Consider the following 19,272-nt stretch of genomic DNA (forward strand, 5'->3'; position numbering starts at 1 on the left):
CTCAGTAGTTGTGGCACACAGGCTTAGTTGTTCCGTGGCATGTGGGATCTTCCCAGACCAGGGCTCGAACCCGTGTCCTCTGCACTGGCAGGTGGATTCTTAACCACTGCGCCACCAGGGAAGTCCCCATTGTTTCTTTCTTTTTTTTTTCTTTAACATCTTTATTGGAGTATAATTGCTTTACTATGGTGTATTAGTTTCTGCTGTATAACAAAGTGAATCAGCTATACGTTTACATACATCCCCATATCTCCTCCCTCTTGTGTCTCCCTCCCACCCTCCCTATCCCACCCCTCTAGGTGGTCACAAAGCACCGAGCTGATCTCGCTGTGCTATGCGGCTGCTTCCCACTAGCTATCTATTTTACATTTGGTAGTGTATATATGTCAGTGCCACTCTCTCACTTCGTCCCAGCTTACCCTTCCCCCTCCCCATGTCCTCAAGTCCATTCTCTACGTCTGCATCTTTATTCCTGTCCTGCCCCTAGGTTCTTCAGAACCATTTTTTTTTTTTAGATTCCATATATATGTGTTAGCATACGGTATTTTTTTTGCTCTTTCTGACTTACTTCACTCTGTATGACAGTCTCTAGGTCCATCCACCTCACTACAAATAACTCAATTTTGTTTCTTTTTATGGCTGAGTAATATTCCATTGTATATATCTGCCACATCTTCTTTATCCATTCACCCATTGTTTCTTTAAACACCATTTCTTCCTATTTCTTTCTAATCTCTTCTGGAGCATGTTAGATGTGTTTATTTACATTGTGTGTGTGTGTGTGTGTGTGTGTGTGTGTGTTTTAAAATTTCTCTGCTACCTTCCAGGGGGTTTCCTCAAAGGTGACTGCTTGGAGCCAATGGGTATATTCCTGTGTCTTTACCAGAAGTTTCCATTTCATCTTTATTCATTCTTTTCCTTGGGATAATTTTATTGTTCTTTCCCTGATTTCTTAAACATTTACTTCATTCTTTCTTGTTTAGTAATTGCATTTTTATATATATAAATTTATTTATTTATTTTTAGCTGCATTGGGTCTTCATTGCTGTGTGCGGTCTTTCTCTAGTTGCGACGAGCAGGGGCTACTCTTCGTTGTGGTGTGCGGGCTTCTCATTGCAGTGGCTCCTCTTGTTGCGGAGCACGGGCTCTAGGTGTGTGGGCTTCAGTAGTTGTGGCACGCAGGCTCAGTGGTTGTGGCTCATGGGCTCTAGAGCGCAGGCTCAGTAGTCGTGGCACACGGGCTTAGTTGCTCCATGGCATGTGGGATCTTCTCGGACCGGGGCTCAAACCCGTGTCCCCTGCATTGGCAGGAGGATTCTTAACCACTGTACCATCACGAAAGCCCAGTAATTGCATTTTTTTAAGGTGTGAATTTCCCATCTGAGTATCGCTTTGGCCATGTCCCAGGGGTTTTGAGGGATAATATTATCAGGGTGATTAGTTGCCAGATGTTCTGCCCCTATGGGCTCAGGTTTTCTATTTCACTCAAGTTAGACTAGGATTGTTCACCTAAAACAAAAAAATGGCCAGTTATTTTTCCAGCAAAATGGGTTTATTTGGGAACAGCAAAGAATTGCCATTTAGGACATGCAGCTATGGTGAACCACATGTAAGTCCAGTAAAACGAGAGGAAATGGGTTTTCTCACGGGTGAAATAGGAGTACCACAGGAACTACTGTAGGGGATAATGAGGCCATAAGCCTCAGAGTCTTCTATTATGGACTTTATACCTTGAAGGGCTTTTTTACTTGAGGAGAGGTTTTGAGGGATCTATGTGAATCTTGGTGGGAGGTACACTGTGGATTTTGCCAACACCAGTTGGAGAGTTTGCCCGTAAGGAGGGTGGTAGCTGATTCAAGAGCGACAAATGGTTAGTGTTTCCGGAATCAGTTCCAGAACCGTTGGAGACAGAGCAAATAAAAGATGTCAAAGGATCATTTAATTCACCTGGTGGCTATTCTGATGGCGACTGTCAAATTTTAGAACTGTTTCCCCCTTTTGGGAGAAAGAAGTTCAGGCATGATACTTTTCCAAGAAGTCTCAGCCTATTAAATGAATAGGGACGGAGGAGCTAAGGAGAAGAGGGTGTGTATCTCTTAAAGGGTCTAAGCAAAAGGGAATAGGTTCAGAAACAGCACCCTGTTGAGGTGCATTAGAGATTCCCCCACTATTTGGACCATTTTAGTATTTTGAGGCAGGGGCTCCTTTCTAGCAGTGGGGCTGAGCACTGAGAGTGTGGTCTGGTGTCTGTAAGGACAGAGAGAGATTCGTTCCCGATCTGGATAGTGGCTTCTCCAAGCTGATTCAAGGAGAGGATTGGGAGAGCCTCTGTCCTGCCTTGGAGCCCCTCATTGGGAGTTAAGAGGATATTGGAGAGGCTGGTTAGAGGGCTGAAGATGCCCGAAACGCTTAAACTTGTAACAGTCTTTCCAGTGTCCTGGCTCTTTACAGTAATAGCAGAAACTAGAAGGTTTTGGGTTTCGTTAAGGGGCCTTCATTTTCGGGAGTTGAAGATTAAGAATTTAGTGGTCTTTCTTTCTTTCTTTTTTTTTTTTTTTTTTGCAGTACACGGGCCTCTCACTGTTGTGGCCTCTCCCGTTGCGGAGCACAGGCTCCGGCCACGCAGGCTCAGCGGCCATGGCTCATGGGTCCAGCCACTCCGCGCCATGTGGGAACTTCCCGGACCGGGGCATGAACCCGTGTCCCCTGCATCGGCAGGCGGACTCTCAACCACTGCGCCACCAGGGGATCCCTAGCGGTCTTTCTTTTAGGTGATTCATCTAGGATTCGAGTGAGCTAATTTGCCAAGTTAACTAAGTCTAGAGTGGACGTAATTTCCCATTCCACCCTTGTCCTTTTAAAAGAGAAAGATCCTGGTTCAGCCCATTCATAAGTATGGAGATAAGGGGTATCTGAGTGGTTTGAACATCTGAAGGAAGACCAGAATTTTCTTTAAAAACAATGTGAAGTCAATTATAATAGTTATGAACAGGTTCATCAGATTTTTGTGTGAAAACCTAAATTTTATTCCCATCAACAGGCTTAGGAAAGACGACTGTAATTGCTGGTGGAGGTTTTCAGCACGTTCTGACCTCTTGCCAGAAGCTAGGGGTTTGCTTTTCTAAATCCCCTCCAGGGTGTTTCCATAGGGCTAATTTCATCCAGTGTTTGGCTTGCCCCTCAAAAAGCATGTAAACTAACTGATATAAATCTGAGAAACCAGACTGGTAGGTTTGAATAACTATGCTAAATTCTCCAGCAAACCTACGGGGGGCCCCTCAGTTACTTTAGGAAAGTCTTTAACTGCGTCTGGCAATTCACCCTTCCTCAAGGGAACATAAGTAATCTGGGGTCTCTTTGGACCCTCAGAATATTTCACTTTAAAGGGCAGGTTCTGATAGGTTCAGAGGGTGGCAGAGCCTGAGACAAAGAAGCAGTGGTGGGAGGATGAACAAGATGACACCAGGGACAAAGGAGTTGGGGGAGCTGAGCATGAGACTTCAGAGCCATTTTCTCTTTCTTTAATTGTTTGTTTGCCTCAGTTAATGTAATTATTGTATTTGCAGGGAAGCAATTTTAAATTCCTGATAATGTTTGGAAGCCTCAAAATAGCAACCAAAAGAGGCACCCGGTTTAATTTTGATGATTTCAGAGCTATGGCTAATATAGTTTTAAGAAAGGTAAGTTTGGGGAGCCTGAAATTTCCCCATAGAAATGTGCAGGAGGAGGGGCTGTGGTTTTTAAACATAAAATCAGACAGGGTCCTTGAATGTGGGGTGCCCTCAAGACATTTAGATAACTGGGATCCCATTTTTGAGAGTTTTTTTTTTTTTTTTTCTCTAAAGCAAAGAGGTAATTCTTAAACAGCCTGCAGGCCAAATAGCATCACAGTTCCAGTAGGGACAGCCTGATCCCAACGGAATCAGGCCAGAGGCTGAATGGCACAGTTCCAAATAGGAACAGCCCAGTTCCAAAAGGAATTGGACCAAATGCCAGCACAGTTCCAACAGGGACAGCCTGATTTCAAGTCCGGCTCAAGTGCCAAGTGAGTACTCACGGACAAAACAAGGCCTTAACAAAAAAGGATGAAGCCTTTGAACAGATCCCAGATAAAGCCTAGAGAGCTTCCAAATGCAAAAAGAGTGGAGCTCAGATCCAGGAGAAAAGCTTACCCTCAAACTCCAGGGGTGACTAGAAAAACAGTGAGCTCAGTGGGCTCTGTTGGTACCACACCTGTTTGCTCACCAGCCTTGGGGTTGTCAGGGGTCTGCTCTGGATCTCGGTCGGACCTCCATGTAATGTTAACCTAAAACAGTTATTTTTATCAGCAAAACGAGTTTATTAAGGAGCAGCAAAGAATTGCAGTTCAGAACATACAACTATGGTGAACCACATGCAAGTCGGGTAAAGCAAAAGAGAGGAAATTCTTTTATAGAGGAGAAGGGGGCATTGTGGGGAGCTGTTATAAACAGTCCATTGGAGGAAACTGGGGGTTCAAAGTGTAGTGGTTTTTCATTGGCTGAGCTGTAATGATCTCTCATTGGTTGGGCTGCTGCGAGGCAAGGAGAATGTCTTCCTCCCACAGGCAGCAGTAAAGCAGTGTCACTTCCGTATGGAGATGCAAGGTAGTCTCTTCTGTTAGGATCTGTATTGATGTGAGTGGGACGTGCATAAGGGCTCCCCTTCTGGTCTCCCACTCCATCTTAGTGAGATTCCCTTGGTTAATTTTCACAAGAGAGTTTCAAAATTCCTTTAGTGGGCTTCCCTGGTGGTGCAGTGTTTATAAGAATCCACCTGCCAATGCAGGGGACGTGAGTTCGAGCCCTGGTCCAGGAAGATCCCACATGCCACGGAGCAACTAAGCCCACGAGCCACAACTACTGAAGCCTGTTCACCTAGAGCCCTTGCTCCTCAACAAGAGAAGCCACCGCAATGAGAAGCCTGCGCACCACAACAAAGAGTAGCCCCCACTTGCTGCAACTAGGGAAAGCCCGCGTGCAGCAACGAGGACCCAACTCAGCCAAAAATAAATAAATAAATTTATTTAAAAAAGAATTCCTTCAGTTATTTTTAAGCATGAGTTGAAGTCTACTTTTGATTCTGTTCTATTAAGCAGCCTTTTTAAATATTTTTTTTTCTTATTGGAAAAAAATTACAGTTTTATTAAAGATGCTAAAGAAGACCTAGATAAACAGAGATATAGTATGTCCACTGATACAGAGAGTTTACTTTTTTGAGGACGTCAATTCTCAAACTGATCAAAATCCCAGCATATTTTTTTCAAGGAGCTGGACAAACTGGATTTTATGTTCACATGGATGAACAAATGAGCAAAATACCGAAGACTATCCTGCTGGTCTTGGGGGGTCTCCGAGGAGGTGGGAGGCAGCTGCAGCTCACTGTGGGGACAAGGACACTGGTGGCGGAGGTACCAGGGAACACCCACTGGCGTGAGCTCTCCTGCAGACCATCACCCTGGCACGAAGACCCAGCCCCACCCAACAGCCTGTAGGCTCCAGTGCTGGGACGCCTCAGCTTAAATACAATTATTAACATTCTGTCTAAACTTCTTTATACTCGTCAACTTGAAATGCCAAGAACCATGATCTTTGTGTTAAAATCTTGCACTGCTCTTGTATTTCTGTCCATTTCTCCTCCTCACCATTGTGTTGTATCAATTTTCATGCCGTGTTACTTAGAGCAGAAGTGTTCATGACAGTTAATAGCTCATCATGGTTCATACTATTCAGTGTCCTTTCTGATGTTTAATAACATTTAATAATATTTCTTTACCCAGGTTTTAAAAAGTAATTTTCAGAAAGAAGTAAAATATGGCTCTCAAACAGATATGAAAATGATCCCGAAAAAAAAAAAAAATCCCGTGTTTAGAATTCTCTTCTGTTTATTAAACAGTGAGGAAATCAGTCACATGTTATAAGCAATTCCAAGGAAAAATCAAAAGAGCACAAATTTATATGGAGTAAAGGAATTGAATTGCAAATGGGGCAGAACTGGTTTCTCTAAAGGGGGGAGGGGGAGCCCATGAAAACTCCAAGGGACAAGGTGTAGTTTGCATGTCTGTCAACTTCCAGAGTTGTAAAGTAGTTCAGGCACAATGAGAGGCAAGAACCTGATAGCTCCTCAGGGTGTGCAGTAGGCTATGCAGTTTCCATTGGAACACAGTTTTTTCCCTGCAGTTTCTTTTTTAAAAAATTAATTTATTTACTTTTGGCTGCATTGGGTCTTCGTTGCTGCGTGTGGTCCTTCTCTAGTTGCGGCGAGCAGGGGCTACTCTTCGTTGCAGTGCACAGGCTTCTCACTGCGGTGGCTTCTCTTGATACAGAGCACGGGTTCTAGGTGCACAGGCTTCAGTAGTTGTGGCATGCAGGCTCAGTAGTTGTGGCTTGTGGGCTCTGGTGCACAGGCTCGGGAGTCGTGGCACTCAGGCTTAGGTGCTCCGCGGCATGTGGGATCTCCCCGGCCCAGGGCTCGAACCCGTGTCCCCTGTTTTGGCAGGCGGATTCTTAACCACTGCGCCACCAGGGAAGTCCCTCCCTACAGTTTCTCAGCTTTTGATAAAAAAATAATCTTGGGGAATTCCCTGGCGGTCCAATGGTTAGGACTCTGCACTTTCACTGCTAAGGGCTTAGGTTCAATTCCTGGTCGGGGAACTAAGATCCCACAAGTCGCACAGCGTGGCCAAAAGAAAAAAGAGAAAAAGAAAAATAACCTCAAAGACTATTCTTGATCACAAAACAAGGCTGGTATCATTTGGCCTGATCGTTTCCATAGGCGCAGCAAGAGTGTTAACTCACGGTGTTAGCCTTCTTGAGTTTGCTTTGCTGGAACTTTCCATCACAATTTCAGATTGGACTTTTGAAAGCTTCTTGTTTGTTGTCCTGAGTCCAGGAAGCCAAGAACTCACCATGTTTCACCTGCTTGGTGATTTTGAGAAAATTCCTTTTTTCTTGAGGTTTCCAAAATATTCTGAGGTTCCTGGACCTGCCAGGAGATGACCTTCCTTAACCCTCTGTGAGCCTGGCACCTGCCAGTTATCCTGGGAGGGAGGGCTTTGTGAGCATTGCTCCATGAAGTCAACCACAGATCCTTACAGGCAATGGGTCCTGATGATTAAGTGAGTATCATTCTCAACTCTGGCCACCCAGGCAGGGCCTTGGCTGCATAATCCACATTTCCAGTCAAATCCTGGTAAAAACAAGGACAGATTCTCTTTGAACCTATGCAAATTACTATATTGTCAGGCAAGTAAGAATAGTCAGCAGGAGTTTCTGTGTTCTGGAGGACTCGGGCAGGTAGAACAAGATATCACTTAGAAATGTTTCGTTTCAGTTTACAAAACCAGAGACCACAAATGTATATGGACTACAGACAGCTTAAGGGGAAAAAGAATGAGTTCCTTGCATATCTAGAAAGGAGAACATTAAAATCACATCTATAGTGTTCCCAACAACAGCTGCCTCGTCCCTCATTGGTTCCTTCAGTCCTAGGTGGTTAATCCTTGTTCCTCTCAGTCTTGGTTCTGAGGTCTCAACGGTCCATCTGCTTCTTGACTAGAGTTCTGGAAATCCTGAGTCAGTCCACTGGGATGGCCTCACAGTGGTCTAAGCAATGCCTGTAGCACAGTCTTTTCCCACTGTGCTGACCTGACTGTAAAGCTTTCTCTCCTTTTTCTTCTTTCTTTCTTTCATTTTTTTTTCCATTAAAGTAAACAAACTCTTTGTAGATGTTCACTGAAGAAAAAATGCACAACCTAAAAGTTGAGAATTATGTTTTATTCAAGAACATTACTGAGGACTGCAGTCTGGGAAAGTAGCCTGTCAGATGGATCTGAGAGACTGTTCCAAAGAGGTCAGGAAGGAGAAAGAATATGTAGGAGTTTTTGCTGAAACAATATATAGGTAGTCAGACATCGAAAGATTACTGCTAATCACAAAAAGCAGACATCTCGAGGATTTTAGTGCCTTTCTACCTATGGGAAGATGCAAGACCTTGGGCCCACTGAAATCATTCCTTTGATATGCATCTTAACTATGTAGGGACAGTGTCCTGTTTTTCTCCATCCCAAATCCCCTCAGGGTGCACAGTTGAGGTGGCCGCAGAGGCTGATAGCTTGGTGGCAGGCAACATTCTTTGTTTATTGAAATGGCAGACAACATTTTTTTTGTCCACGGAGATGTCAAAGACTTAACATGGCCATGGTTAACTTACTAATAATTTTCAAAAGTGAAAGATCTGATGAGAGTTCATAACAAGAATAGTGCAACTGAGAAGTCACAGTTGGTTGTTTCTGTGTCATGCAAAACAAAGTTAGTCCCCCACCGCCCACCCCCCACCCCCACCCCACCCCACCCCCGGCAAAAAAAAGTTTTAGATAAAGTTAATCTAAGATGTTTACGCCTATTTTCAAAGAGGACTGCTGAAGCATTGATTACAAGAATAAGCCTCAAGTGTATATACTTAAACTTTTGCTTCTTATTTTTCTCTGCTGCGGAGAGGGTATGTCTTTGGGTCTCTTAATGGATGGCTCATGACTGCCACTTTGAGAAGCTGCATAAGGGGTATGTGCTGCTGTGGAAGGCTTCTGTGTGTTCTGAAGTCTGCTGAAATGCTGGTGTGTGTTGTACAAGTCACAGGTGTCCACCCCCCAAGTTCTCTTGAAAGAGAAGTGACTTTGGTTTTGAAGAGGTACATACTGTTCTTCTTGAGTATTTGTATTCAGCACAAGAGAAACCCAAGTGATGTCCACACAGAGGACAAACCGTTTCCCTCATCTCGTTTATAGGGAAGCTGCCTCATCACCCCCTTCCTACCCCTGAGGCCCAGGGTTCAGGTGAGGCACCTGATGCACGCTTGGGACCATTGCAACCCCGTCTCACAACTCAGGTAACACTCCTTTACGTAAGAAACTTATTTCTAATAACTTTTTACTGATTGCTTAAATACTTCATTTCATAACAGAAACTTTAAAATACAGTAAACACAATTTAAAAAGTTTCCAACTTTTAGCATTTCAACATAGTTGCCAGTGACATATCAGTGTGTTTCCTGCTATTTTTCAAAATTACAAAGTATAATATATATATATGTTTTATTATATAGCTTTACCTACCTAGGTATTATTTTCTAAATCTTTACCAACATAATAGTTTAAAAAATGCATCTTTTAAAAATGCCTTATATTCCGAGCAATGTTAACTTTTTTAATCTATTTATCAGCCATTTATATTTCTTCTTTTGTGGGTTATTTATGCAAGTTTTTAGCTAATTTTTCTACTTGTGTGTTTGTATTTTTCTTGTTAGTTTTTAGGGGTTCTTTATGTGTTAAGGAAATTGCTCCTTCTCTGTTACACATGTTTCTCAAACTTGTCATTTGCCTTTTAATTTTTCTTTTTTTAAAAAATCCACAGATAACTTTTTTTTCATCTAATGAACCCTGTCAGTCTACTTTAAAGGTTTATTTCGCTGTTTTCTGGCTTAGAGGTTTCTTTCTGTATTTTGAGTTTAGGTAAATATTCACCTGTTTCTCTAGTTGTTCTATTTTACTAATTGTCATAGTACCCTGTAAGTAATTATCCTCCTTTTTCTCACTGATTTTGAATTGACATTTTTATCATGTACTAAAAATCTATACTCTTGCTTATGTTTGTGTTTAATTTTTTATTTTGAAATAACTTCAAATTTACACAAAGTTGCAAGAATAGCACATATACCCTTCACTTAGATTAACCAATTGTTAACTTTTTGCTACATTTGCTTTATCATTCTTTCTCTTCCCTCCCTCTGCTTCCTCCACATTTTAGAGAAATAGGTAGATCTACGTTGCAGACATCGAGCCCCTGGATGTCAGAATACAAGGACACTCCCTGACATATAGCTGCAGTAAAATATAAATTATCAAAATCAGGAAACATAACATTAATGCAGTCCTAGAATTTAATACATATTCTGTGTTCAGATTTTGCCAGTCACCTCTTTTCAGCCATCCTCCTCCACCAAGCAGGCCATCCAGGACCTGTGTGGCATGCAGCCCACGCGTGTATGTGCACATGTCTCCTTCAGCCTGGACGACTTCTCAGCCCTTCTTTGTCTTTCACAACATTGGCATTTTTGACAAGTTAGGCCAGTGCTTTGTAGGTGATGGGCCTGATGCTGCAGCATTGTTAGGTTCGGGTTCTGCATTTGCTTTCTGTACAGTTCCAGTGAATTGTCTGCTCCTGAGCAGGTGCTGTCCAGCTCTGAATCCCGTAGCTTCGTAATGTTTTAATAAGTTACAAATACATATAACAGCTTGCCCTTGTTTCTGTTCCTTTACAGAATTTTCTTGGTTGTTCTTTCCATTTATTCTCTGTTGGGTGGATATTGTTATTTATGTGTTTATTTTTATTTTAAGTATTTTTAGACTTCTAAGATAAAAAGACTAATATAATGAAACCTGTGTGTACACCATCCAACTTAATAAGCAAAATGTTGTAAGTTAAAACCCCTTTGAGTGTTCTGCCCCCGATATCCATGGTCCCTTCAGACTTGCCCGAGCTGGTGTTTCTCTCTCTCAGCAGATATTTAAAGAATCTGTGTAAATCACACCCGGCTGTGTGTACATCATTCTGTACACACGCTCTCATTCAGCACTGTGTTTCTGATGTACACAGTTGACCCTTGAACATCGTGGGGGTTAGGGGCACGGACCCCCCACCAGTGGTCGAAAATCCACGTTTAACTTTACAGTCATCCCTCTGTATCGGTGGTTCTGCATCCGTGGATTCAGCCAGCTATGGATCATGTAGTCCTGTACTGCATATTTATTGAAAAAACTCCGCATATAAGAGGACCTGCCCAGTTCAAACACATGTTGTTCAAGGGTCAACTGTATATATGTTGGTACATGTAGCTCTAGTTCAGGAATTGGCAAACCTTTTCTGTAAAGGACCAAATAGTGAATATTCTGGCCTGTAAGAGCCAGAGTCTCTGTTGCAACTTCTCAACTCTGCATTTGCCCTGAATGCCAGCACAGGAGATATGTAAATAGGTGGGCATGGATGTGCTCCAGCAAAAGTTTATGGACCTTGTAACTTTAATTTCATAATTTTCATGTCATGAAATATTTTTCTTCTTTTTTGATTTTTTTCAACTATTTAAAAATGTAAAAACTATTTTTAGCTCATAGGCTGTACCAAAAAATGTGGCGGGCAGGATTTGGTCTACAAGTTGTGCTTTGCTGACCCCAGGGCTAGACACACGTTGGCGTATTTTCTTTCTATTTTGTGAATACACGAGCATTTACTTATCCATTCTTCTACTGATGGGCATTTAGGTCAGTTACCATTTCTTTGGTGTGAACATTGTTACAGATGTCCTCATGTGCAGAAGTTTCTCGGGCATGGACCTAGGATCAGAATTGCTGTGTTCTAGGCTGTGTACATTTTATCTTCCTTAGATACTGTTGAATGACACTGTCAAGTTGTTATACTGGCCTATACCTTCAGACAATGCATGAAGATCCTTTATAGTGTGTCCCATATAGGTATTTCAGAGGTCAACAAAATATAGTCATCTGTTTTTGTTGCTATCAAAATTGTTTTAATAAACAGGCTTCATTTTTCAGAGCAGTTTCAGATTCACAGCAACATTGAGCAGAAAGTATAGAGAGTTCCCGTGTACCTCCTGCCCCAACACGTGCACAGCCTCCCATGTCATCAGCAACCCCCAGCAAAGTGGTTAATTTGTTAGAATCAATGAGCCTGCCCTGACACATCATCACCACAGTCCACAGTTTACATCAGGGGTCGCTCTTGGCATACTTTCTACGGGTTTGGACTAGTGTATAATGGCACATGCTCATTATTACAGCATCACACAGAGTAGTTTCATGGCCCTAAAACTCCTCTGTGCTCCACTGTTCATCACCCTTAACCCCTGGCAACCACTGATCTTGTTCCTGTGTTCATGGTTTTGCCTTTTCCAGGATGTCACAGAGTTGGAATCAAACAACAAGTAGCCTTCTCAGATGGGCATCCTTCCCTTAGCAACATGCATGTAAGGTTCCTCCATGTCTCTTCCTGGCTTGAGAGCTCATCTTTTTATTGATGAATAATTGTCTAATAGCTGTACCAGTCTGTTTCTCTTCAACATCCCTTTAAACTTACACTTTCCTACTGTTGCTGGTCATTTGGAACAGAGTTGACTTTTGTAAAATGATTTTGTAGCTATTAACTCTTCTGAACTGATTGATGCCAACACATGTGTCAGTATTTCTCTTTGCTTTTGTGTGTTGATGGACGTAGCATCTGGGGTAAGGACCGGGCTGCTTCCTTTTCTGGCCTCACACCATTCATCTTTTCTCACCCCACTGTCCTGGGCAGGACCCCACACAGCGTGGAGGAAAACTGGGTGGCTGACACCCACACATTTGTCCTGGTTTACAGAGAATGCTTTTCCCATTTTTTATCTTCAGGTAGTATGTTTGCTGTAGGCTTTAGTATTATGTTGAACCATATAAAATTGCCATTTTATGGGTCAAAAGTGGTCAGATACCAGCAATTTCATATAATTTGACCTAATACAGACTCTCCATCAGTTTAGATAAGTTTGTTTGTTTGTTTGTGGCTTGTGGGATCTGAAAGTTTAACTGAAAGTTAAAACGAAAATGTATGAGTGCATTACTTGGCTGAAAATCCAAAACGTAATTAAACTTGAGCAGGAGAAGCGGCAGCAGCAGGTGGCCCTCGTGCAGGGCTCTGCACAGTCCCGGGCTTCTGTTCTCCTCGGTGCCCCCTCCTGACTGCTTTTCCACAGGCTTCCCCTCAGAGGGAAGATGTGAGTGTTTAGGCTGCAGAGGGCCAGCTGTGCACTGAAGATGTGTCACAAACAAGAGCTGCAGGGCCCCTTGTGTGCCTGGCGGGGCCCAGGGTGCCCTCCCTGGGCACCACAGGAAGGCTGTGTGACTTTCCGGTGCTTGGTTGCCCTCGAGGGCGGGGAGGTACTTCGATTGCCATGATGAGGCCCGTTAAATTCGTCCTGGCCAGTGAACCCAAGCAGGTTCCCCACTTTGGCTTGTCACAGAGCCGAGTAAGCCCCTCATATCAGAAATTTGGGGAGAGCGTTTCTCCCTAATCTTGAGGGAAAACTCAGTAAGGTACCCCATCAGTGACCCACGAACACTGAATTTCTTTTATTTAAATTTCCACGACAGGACTCTAAGAATGCCAAGAAAGAATGTTTCTCCGAACGCTCAGGAGAGAGCCAAGCCCACTTGGCACAGACAGTCTGCAGAAGGGATGCTGAGCCAGGCTGCACAGCGGGGCCAGGGCTGGTACGCAGGATCCACCAGGGCCAGTTCTTCATGCCACATCCCGACCCAGGAAGCACCTGGAACTGGAGTGCTTGGTGTCAGAGAGGGTGGCCATTGCCCAGAGTGACAGGGCTTCACCTCAGGGCATTGGCCCTGGTCCCCAATCCCACCTCCCTCGCCTCCCTCGGGATTGTGTTTCATGTTTTTTTTTTTTAGCTGCACCGCGCAGCTTGTGGAATCTTAGTTTCCCCGACCAGGGATTGAACCCGATTGAACCCGGGCCCTCGGCAGTGAAAGCACAGAGTCCTAACCACTGGTTCGCCAGGGAATCCCCCATGTTTCATGTTTAAATGTCCAGAGCCCCTCCTCGGGCCACGTCCACTGTCTTATCACCCCAGGAGGGCAGGGAGAGAGGGTGGCTTTCAAGGATAATTCTCTTTTCTCTCTTTCACAGAGGCAACACAGAATCTCCACAGTGACTTGCAGATCAGCTCCTCAGAAAGAAAATCAGTCCCCAAAGCCACGCCTGGCTCAAGAATTCCAGGAGGAAAATGGCCACCACACCCAAAGGTTCTCATCACTTGCCAGCAGTTCCCTCCAAGACACATGGAAGTTACTGGACCTGGGATCTAGCCCTTCTGGCCTCACCTCCCAGGACGACTTGCCTCCAGGTAGGTGAAGACGTACATCCCCAGGCCGTTGCCCCATTGGTCTGGGTGCTGGCCATGAGGACAGCCGTGGTGGCCACTCACAGGCTGACACACAGAGTGGGCACGGCGTTCTTCCTGCTGTGGTTAGGGAGTCTGTAAATTCTGCAGTCCTGTCCTCTGATTTGGTGCCTGACCGTCCCCCAGGGACAGAGGGTGTCTCCCAGCCCCGCGTCCAGCTGACCACGTCACCATGTCTACCCAGAGTAGAGCCCACAGGTCACGAGGGTGGGGGCACTGTGGTCAGCCTGTGACTCGGGCAGGCGGGTGTTCTGTGTTCTGCTCAGCCTCACAAGGCCAGGGCAGCCCACGAAGTGCGTGTCCTCTGCCCCCGGGAAAGTCGCTCACTGTGAGGTTCTCAGGAGAGTTCATTTGAAGGGCCACCTTTGGGGGAACTGCGTGAGACCAAGATGTAGTAAGCAGGGTGGGCGGAGGGGAGGCTGTTTGAAGACCTGGGTTGGGGGAATGAACTTGGATCCCCTTCCGCATCAGCTCACAGCAAGCGCCCTCATTCTCGGCTCTCAGCCTCAATGCATGAATGCTTCCTGGTGTGCCCAATGTGCCAATGGGCATTTTAGATTATTTCCAATCTTTTGCCGTCACCAATAACGTTACAGTGAATTACCTTGTACATGCTGTAGTGCGTGCATAAAAGCGTAAATGTAAATTCCCGGAGGGTGTATTGTTTTGTCCAAAGGTATGTGCATGTCCAGTTCGAGAAGATGTTAGTTGGGCTCCATCAGGTGGTACCAGTTCACACCCACCCAGCAAAGGCTGAGAGGGCATCTTTCCCCAGACCCTCTCCAGCAGTGTCATCAAACTATAATCTTTGCCAGTCTGTTAGGTGTCATTTTAATTCATATTTCTCCTGTTAGGAGGTTGTGCATCTTTTCACATGTTTGAGTCATTTCCTTTTCCTTTCCTTCAGTTCTCTGCCCATTTGTATACTGGGTTTATAATCTTTTTCTTATTGATTTGTATGAGCTTATTATATATAATGGAAATCAGACTTTTTCTGAGATATGAATTGCAAATATTTTCCCACAGTTTTTCATTTGTTTTTTGACTTTGCCTATGGTAGTTTTTGTCATGCACGTATTTTTTTATTTTTATGTAATTTAATTAATGTTCTTGTTTTTAATCCTTTCTGGGTTTTGTGCCATACTTGGGTTTTTTCCACTCCAAGATTGAAGATTATTCTGCCATGATGTCTTCTAATACAGTTATGGTTTCCTTTTTTCATAATTAAATCCAGGATCCATTTGGAATTTATCACTGTGTAGGTTATGAAATAGGAACCAAACTTTTTTTAACCCCAGGTGGCAATCCAAATGTCCCCACACCAGTTTTTTTTTTAATATTTATTTATTTATTGGCTGCGTCAGGTCTTAGTTGTGGCATGCAGAATCTTTTGTTGCGGCACACGGGCTCTTTGTTGAGGTGCGTGGGCTTCTCTCTAGTTGTGGCACACGGGCTCCAGAGCCCGTGGGCTCAGTAGTTGCAGCGCCTGTGCTTAGTTGCCCCGCAACATGTGGGATCTTAGTTCCCCAACCAGGGATGGAACCAGCGTCCCCTGCATCCTGTGACGTATTCTCAACCGCTGGACCACCAGGGAAGTCCCCTCCCCATACCCGTTATTGAATAACTCACATTTCCTCACTTGTTTGAAATCCCGCTTTCACTATCATGTTAGATGTTCTGTGTGTACTTGAGTCTGGGTCTGGAGCTCTTGTTCTGTCCCTTGGTTCGGCAGTCCCCAGCCTTTCCACAGACGGGGTGCGCAGGGGTGCAGATGGCTCAGGCGGTAATGTGAGCGAGGGGGAGCGGCAGATGAAGCTTTGCTGGCTCGCCCACCGCTCACCTCCTGCTGTGCCGCCTGGTTCCCAACGGGTCACGGATCAGTACCAGTCAGTGGCCCGGGAGTTGGGGACCTCCGCCTTGATTTATTGGTCTTGGTCTGTCCACGTGCAGTGCTGTTTGAATTGTTACTGCTTCCTGGTCCCTTGTAATGTCTACTGACTTAGGATCTCCAGTTATGCTTCTTTCTCAGAGTTTTCCTGGTAATTCTCATTTGTTTATTTATTTTTTTCCCATACAGTCTTTAGGCCCAGCCCCAAAACTCTGTTGTGGCTTTTCTCAGGATTTGTTAAACCTGGGTTCTGCCCCTGGAAGGAGCCACATCCTCCCAGTGGTCCACATTCTGTCCCCTCTGGCGGCAGCATCGCCCCTGTGATGCCTCCGGGTAGTCTCCTCAGCTGCAGACTGGTCTGTTCTCCTCACGCCTCCCGCTTGAGCTCATTAATCTGAGAAGCTACTGCTTCAGTACATTTTAAATTCAGGAACGTTTTGCTGTATTTTTCATCGGCTCTATCGGAAGTTTTTGGTGAATGTTCATTGTCGTTTTGCTGGTTTCCTTCCTTCTTTTTTCTCGTAGCACTTTTGTTCCTTTGTTCCCCCTCATCTTTAAAAGAGGTGATTTTTCCTTGACCAGGTATTTGTAGGAAACTTATAAGGGAAATGAGGCCAGGGCCATTGTCCAGTCTAGCAGTTTTGTTGGTGGTTTTTAACTAAGTCCGGCCTTGACTTATCTCTGCCCGTTTTCACAAAGCCCAGCTTCTCTCCCCTCCCACCCAGGCACGCTGCATCCAGGGGGTTGTGCTCCCACCTCCTGGCTCCTCCTGAGGCCTCCCACCGTGCCTGCCCTTCCACACACCCCTGCTCATTTCCACCACCTTTGGCAGAACCACCATTTTTCCCATCTGGAATTTTATCTCTAGTTTTCATGAAAATTTTCTCTTTTGGGGGATGATTTACAGGAAGAGTAGGGGAGAAATGCTGACTCAATGATGCCTTCTTCAGGCCACACGTCCATCTTATTTCCTGATAAATGCACTTTCCTCCAGCTCTGCTTTGCTTTAGCAAAAAAACTGAGCAACTGTGCCCCACCCATCCCTCACTAAAAAAAAAATTCCAGAGTAGGTGTCGGCAAACTTTTCTGTGAAGGGCCGAATAGTGAGTATTTTCGGCCTTGTGGCCCAATGGTCTCTCTTGCAACTACTCATCTCTGCCTGCAGCTCAAAAGCAGCCGCAGACAATGTGTAAGTGATCGGTGTGGCTGTGCACCAATAAAACTTTATTGACAAACACAGGCAGTAGTGATGCTGTTTCTCAAGCTGAGTATACAGGTTTCTGTTTTATTCTTTGTTTTATTTTTTAACAATTCTTTAAACGATACACGTATGTTATATGTGCTTGATATAGTTTGGTATCTTTTATAATGAAAAGATTTTAGAGGGAGGGAGTGGTCAGCTGGGTGGAATGCTGCAAAGAGGTCAGGGAAGGTCAGGGCAGAAAAGTGCTCTGCATCACTATGGCCTTCTGGCTGTCTCAGTGGAGTGGTGGACTTGTCATCCAGCCTTCCCAGTTAAAGGGGCTGGAGAAGAACGGGTGGACAGCTTAGTCAAGATTTCTTGGGACTTCCCTGGTGGCGCAGTGGTTGAGAGTCCGCCTGCCAATGCAGAGGACACGGGTTCGTGCCCCGGTCTGGGAAGATCCTACATGCCGCAGAGCGACTGGGCCTGTGAGCCATGGCCACTGAGCCTGCGCGTCCGGAGCCTGTGCTCTGCAACGGGAGAGGCCACAACAGTGAGAGGCCCGTGTACGGCAAAAAAAAAAAAAAAGATGTCTTGCTCTGAAAAGCAGCAGTTAAAATAGGGACTGGGGACTTCCCTGGTGATGCAGTGGACAAGAATCCACCTGCCAACATAGGGGACACAGGTTCGAGCCCTGGTCTGGGAAGATCCCACATGCTGTGGAGCAACTAAGCCCATGCACCACAGCTACTGAGCCTGCGCTCTAGAGCCTGAGAGCCACAACTACTGAGCCCGTGTGCCACAACTACTGAAGCCCACGCGCCTAGAGCCCATGCTCTGCAAAAAGAGAAGTCACCGCAATGAGAAGCCCGCGCACTGCAACGAAGAGTAGCCCCTGCTCACCACAACTAGAGAAAGCCCATGTGCAGCAACGAAGACACAATGCAGCCAAAAATAAATAAACAAACAAATAAATAAATAAATAAATTTACATTTAAAATACTTTTAAAAAAAAGAGCGATATTGGAGGAAGTTGTGGAAGTGCAGCCTGTCTATATGCAGGTTGGGAAGATGGGCGAGATGTGATGCTTGTGGCTGGGGAGGAGGGCAAACCCAGGAGAGAAAGGGGTGGGGGGGCTCAAGGGGCTGGGGTTTGATAGCACAGGTCAGAGGCAGGGAGGTGATGGGCAGCCAGAACTGGGAGCTTACGGGCCACACCTGACAAGCAAGCTGCCACAGCCTCACAGGCACCGGCAGAAGACACGGAGAACTCGTCACTCGCAGCACAGCAGGCAGCCAAGGGTCTCCTCAATCCCTGTCCCACGGGCCAGGGCAAGAGTCTCAGCTGAGTGACCCCAAACGGGCAGAACCCAAATCTTTCATAGTGGGCTGCAGGCATCTCTGCCCTTTGCCCCCGAGGGAGTCGTGCTGTCTTCTTCTGAGGCTGTTGGCCATGGAAACACCCAGGCAGGAGAGTCAGGAGCAGAAGCCTTCAGTGGCCTGAGGAGAACTGTCCCAACAGCAGGTCTGGTGGTGGGAAAACAGGTGCCGGTCGGTTCCCTTTATTTCCTCCTTTCAAGTATGAGGCAAAGCCATGGACTCTGAGAGGAGGAGGTGGAGGGAGAGGTAGAAAGAGAAGTGTGAAATGGTCGTCTGGTATATGAGGAAGCAGGGACAAGTAGTGGTGGATGGTGCCATCGGCCATGCAGGTCCCCGTGGATAGCAGGGCCTGGATCAGGGCGAGAACAGCCCACTGGTGGCTGGAGGTGGAAGTGGGGACCGTGCTGGGGGGGGAGGGAAGGGTCACTGCAAACACGGCCCCCAGCAGTGGAATTGGCTTGGGGTGGAGGTGGGGATGGTTTGTATTAGGTTAAATGCTTTTGGCTACAAGTCACAGCACAGCCTGATGAAAGTAACATACGGGAGCTTCCCAACCTTTATCTCATCATGGCACCCATAGAAAATCACACATGGTCACTGAATGAGGAGGAGAGAGCCAAGGTGGGCAGCATCATGGTAGCCTTCCCGACACACAGTGTGCATGCACAGCAGCACGCTGACCAAGAACTTGCATGTCAAGGCCGAGGTAAATGAGCTTACGGCTAGCTCCTCTGGGACTCTTTCCTCCTGAAGGTTCCAAGATGGCTGCAGCAGCTCCAAGCAT

The 19,272-nt window shown here is 45.5% G+C and overlaps 1 protein-coding gene across 1 annotated transcript in view; it reads left to right on the forward strand.

Annotated features, from left to right (window-relative positions):
- CCDC57 (coiled-coil domain containing 57) overlaps window positions 1-19,272 on the forward strand; it is a 94,499-nt gene that overhangs the window by 51,088 nt on the left and 24,139 nt on the right. The window contains exons 15-17 of the mRNA XM_089901516.1: window positions 8,804-8,904; window positions 13,211-13,330; window positions 13,764-13,980. Of these exons, the coding sequence (XP_089757642.1) occupies window positions 8,804-8,904; window positions 13,211-13,330; window positions 13,764-13,980 (438 nt within the window). The remainder of the gene's footprint in view (window positions 1-8,803; window positions 8,905-13,210; window positions 13,331-13,763; window positions 13,981-19,272) is intronic.

This window comes from Delphinapterus leucas, chromosome 19 (genome assembly GCF_059928025.1).
Source record: "Delphinapterus leucas isolate spDelLeu-1000000601 "Yukka" chromosome 19, BTC_Dleu_Yukka2, whole genome shotgun sequence".
NCBI classification, from domain to species: domain Eukaryota; kingdom Metazoa; phylum Chordata; class Mammalia; order Artiodactyla; family Monodontidae; genus Delphinapterus; species Delphinapterus leucas.